The 3,082-nt window shown below is 39.0% G+C and overlaps 1 protein-coding gene across 1 annotated transcript; it reads right to left on the bottom strand.

Annotated features, from left to right (window-relative positions):
• Nucleotides 1-2,125: 2,125 nt before the first annotated feature.
• Nucleotides 2,126-2,748, bottom strand: LOC127847950 (pyrokinin-1 receptor-like). The gene is made up of 2 exons (XM_052380201.1): nucleotides 2,240-2,748; nucleotides 2,126-2,132 (listed from the first exon to the last, which is right to left on the bottom strand). The coding sequence occupies exons 1-2, from the start codon at nucleotides 2,746-2,748 to the stop codon at nucleotides 2,126-2,128; spliced, it is 516 nt and encodes a 171-aa protein (XP_052236161.1).
• Nucleotides 2,749-3,082: the final 334 nt, after the last annotated feature.

Genomic DNA, 3,082 nt, shown 5'->3' on the forward strand with positions numbered 1-3,082 from the left:
TAACAGTTTTTTGGGTATCTATGCAATGGCATGTGAATAAGTCGACACCAGTATTTAATACACTTGAAATGATAGTCTACACATAATTCTAATGTACCAACCTCCCCTAGAGCCATACAATTGTAGGTTGACCTATTTAGCCCAAGGAAAACTTTGCAAAATTGAAATTGAGACTGGATTTGTTCTATATTTTTAGAAAAGGTATGGCCCCAAATTTCCTCCCCCGTATTTATAAGGATTGGCTTTACAGTTGAGTCAAATAGGTCAAAATTTCCGAATTAGCCTTGGTAGCTTTCTATCGCATTAATGGATTTTTTGCTTGCATTGCCAACTAAGCTTAAGTCTTGGACCAATTTTATTTAGGAGTAAACAGTAAACCCATGTATTTGTACACTGATATAACATTAACACGAGTTCCATTATAGAACCAATTTTCATATGACCGCGATTGGCCATCATTTCTGAATACAATTATTTCTGTTTTCTTTTCATTTACAGTCATGCCACTTATTTGGCAAAATTAAAAAAAAAACTATTAAATTGACGCTTTAGTTCAATAGCGGTTTTAGAGCTACTCGCTACATCATCCGCGCAAAAATTATACACTGTATTTTTGGAATATCTTCAGTAATGCAAATTCCTTGATGGCCCCGGTCACGTAGGTAAAGGGATAACTCATTTATGAATAAATTAAAAATGATCGTGCTAGTTACGTCACCTTGAATTGTACCAATGTTCACGTGATACAATACAAATTGACGATACACATACACATACATGTATACAAAAGCAGCAGCTGCATTTATTAAACTTGTGCACACGCGATATGCATACGATGTTTGCTAAAACTGTGCTGAAAAACATGCACCCGTCTTCATATGTATAAATTGTTTTAGTATATCATCCAGTATTATGTCATCAAATTCTGTTCGGTGCAAATGCTTCCCATTTTAAAAGCTGAAATCAACATGTGATCAGTTTGTAACGCAAAAGCTTACGTGTCTGTATTGGCTTGGTATTTCAAACAACTTCACAATACATACGATAAACACATCCGTGAACAACAACGTTTGACATATTTATGTTCGTGTATTGCGATCTTGACCCAGCACATTGTACTTTATATGGAAAAGTTCACACAGGCTTATAAGGGACGAAACTTTCCACTTTTATTGTATTTATTGTAAAGACTGCACAGGCTAATCTGGAACGACACTAAACGCACATGCATTAAAACCCTTTTTCACAGAGCAGCGCTCATTTCTATTCAAACCCGTAACTTATAACCTTTTACCGAGATGAATATAACAAATAGTGTTGATGGATAAATATTTAATATTATAGCGTTCTCATCGTTGGTCTAAAACACTACTTATTTAGCTAAATACGATACCCAACTGAAAAGGCCGAATGACTCAGCTGAGACTTTTTCCTTTTAATGACCCGGGTTAGAATGCCGACACAGGCCACATAATTTAATGAACTAATTTTACTTTATATTATAAATATTTTAGATCGTGAACTCGCTTCTTTTTTAACATTACAAGCTTGAATAAAAAAAAGCAATAACAAGAAAAAACATCACCACTACCCCTTTAAATCAGGACAATATTATAAAGTATCCAATTAATATCAGTACATTAAGATCTAAGCTCAGAAGGAACGGATCGTGCCATTCTGTGCTTGGGTTTGTCCATTTAGCGTTTGACGTGAAGGTTCGATCACTGACACTCTGTTGCCCGGCGGTTCCGATCCGCAAAAGGCTTTACGAAGGCGCACATAGGCGTTGGCAGTGAAGCAACGCCACTCTTGTTTAAACAGAGTGCCACTCACAAAGTACATGAAAAAGTTGAATGTGAAATTACAATAAAGCAACAGCGCCGTGATTGTTTCCGTAAGTCTCTGACGCGCGTATTCACGCGCTCCAATCGCCGGGTATAATTCCTTGTAAACGCGGAAAAAAGTGAAAGGCAGCGTCGTTACCATAAAGAAACTCGATAATATGAACAGCATCCGCGTCGAGGATTTCTGTCTTTTCTGTGCGACCGAAGTGCCCATTGCGGTATTCGGTGCCACGCGCCGCAACTGCCGCTTCTGTTTAACTATCGTGGCAAGTATTGTCAGGTTACCCGCTGTAATTACACACATAGGAATTATGTTTAGCACCACCAAAACCATAACCTTCCACGGGTACTGATCGAATAAACGGTATGCACCGGTTAGCGGTTGGCAGGTGTACCTCGTTTGATTGAGGTGGTTTATAACAAGCCGTATCTCGAACCCGAAGAAGTAGTGCACTGGGAACAAAGCACACATGACCGCCGTTACCAATGACGCTTTCAGAGCGTTCCGGCTAGACAGCCTTGCTTTGGCGACGTACGGCCATTTGGTGAGAAGAACGCGCTCGATGGTCAGTAACACGAGAAGCCAAACGGAGAATCCCGCGGAAGTGTGCGCGATCCAGTGGCTGGTCTTACACATGAAGTTAGAGGTGTCCTCTAATCGCTTTCCCGTCGTTTCGTACACTGTTTCTATTAGGCACGAGCTGAACATGAATAGCATGTCGGAGACGGCGAGGAACATAAGATAGACGCTTGTGGAGAACTTCCGGATTCGATTACGAGACAAGATGATGATATTCAGAGTGTTGCCGACCACCCCGACTAGAAGAAACAGACCCGGTACCGTCGCCCACAGCCAGTAATCTATGTAGCACTCCCGGAAGTGGAACGGACTGCAGTCGTACATTCTCTATAAAATATGTTTTATATATATTGTTTTTGTCGTCGCTGTAAATCCTAAATTATTTTGAAAACAACAAAAACGCAAATGCTCAAGACAATTCAAATATATTTTAACAAATTCATCAGTAATAAACACGTCGTTTCGTTTCGGGCGAACTGTCACTGAAACTATATATGTCATTCCAGATAATGTGCCCAATTGAACCATTTTATTTTTTACAAACTTAAGTTCATTACGTAACATACGCTTGATTTTTTCAGCATAATGGTTTATTTTTATTCTCTTGTTTAAAGGTATGTGAATATTAAAAAATCAACATATTCCACTCTGCTTAAAT

The sequence above is a fragment of the Dreissena polymorpha genome, chromosome 10 (genome assembly GCF_020536995.1).
Source record: "Dreissena polymorpha isolate Duluth1 chromosome 10, UMN_Dpol_1.0, whole genome shotgun sequence".
Classification (NCBI taxonomy): domain Eukaryota; kingdom Metazoa; phylum Mollusca; class Bivalvia; order Myida; family Dreissenidae; genus Dreissena; species Dreissena polymorpha.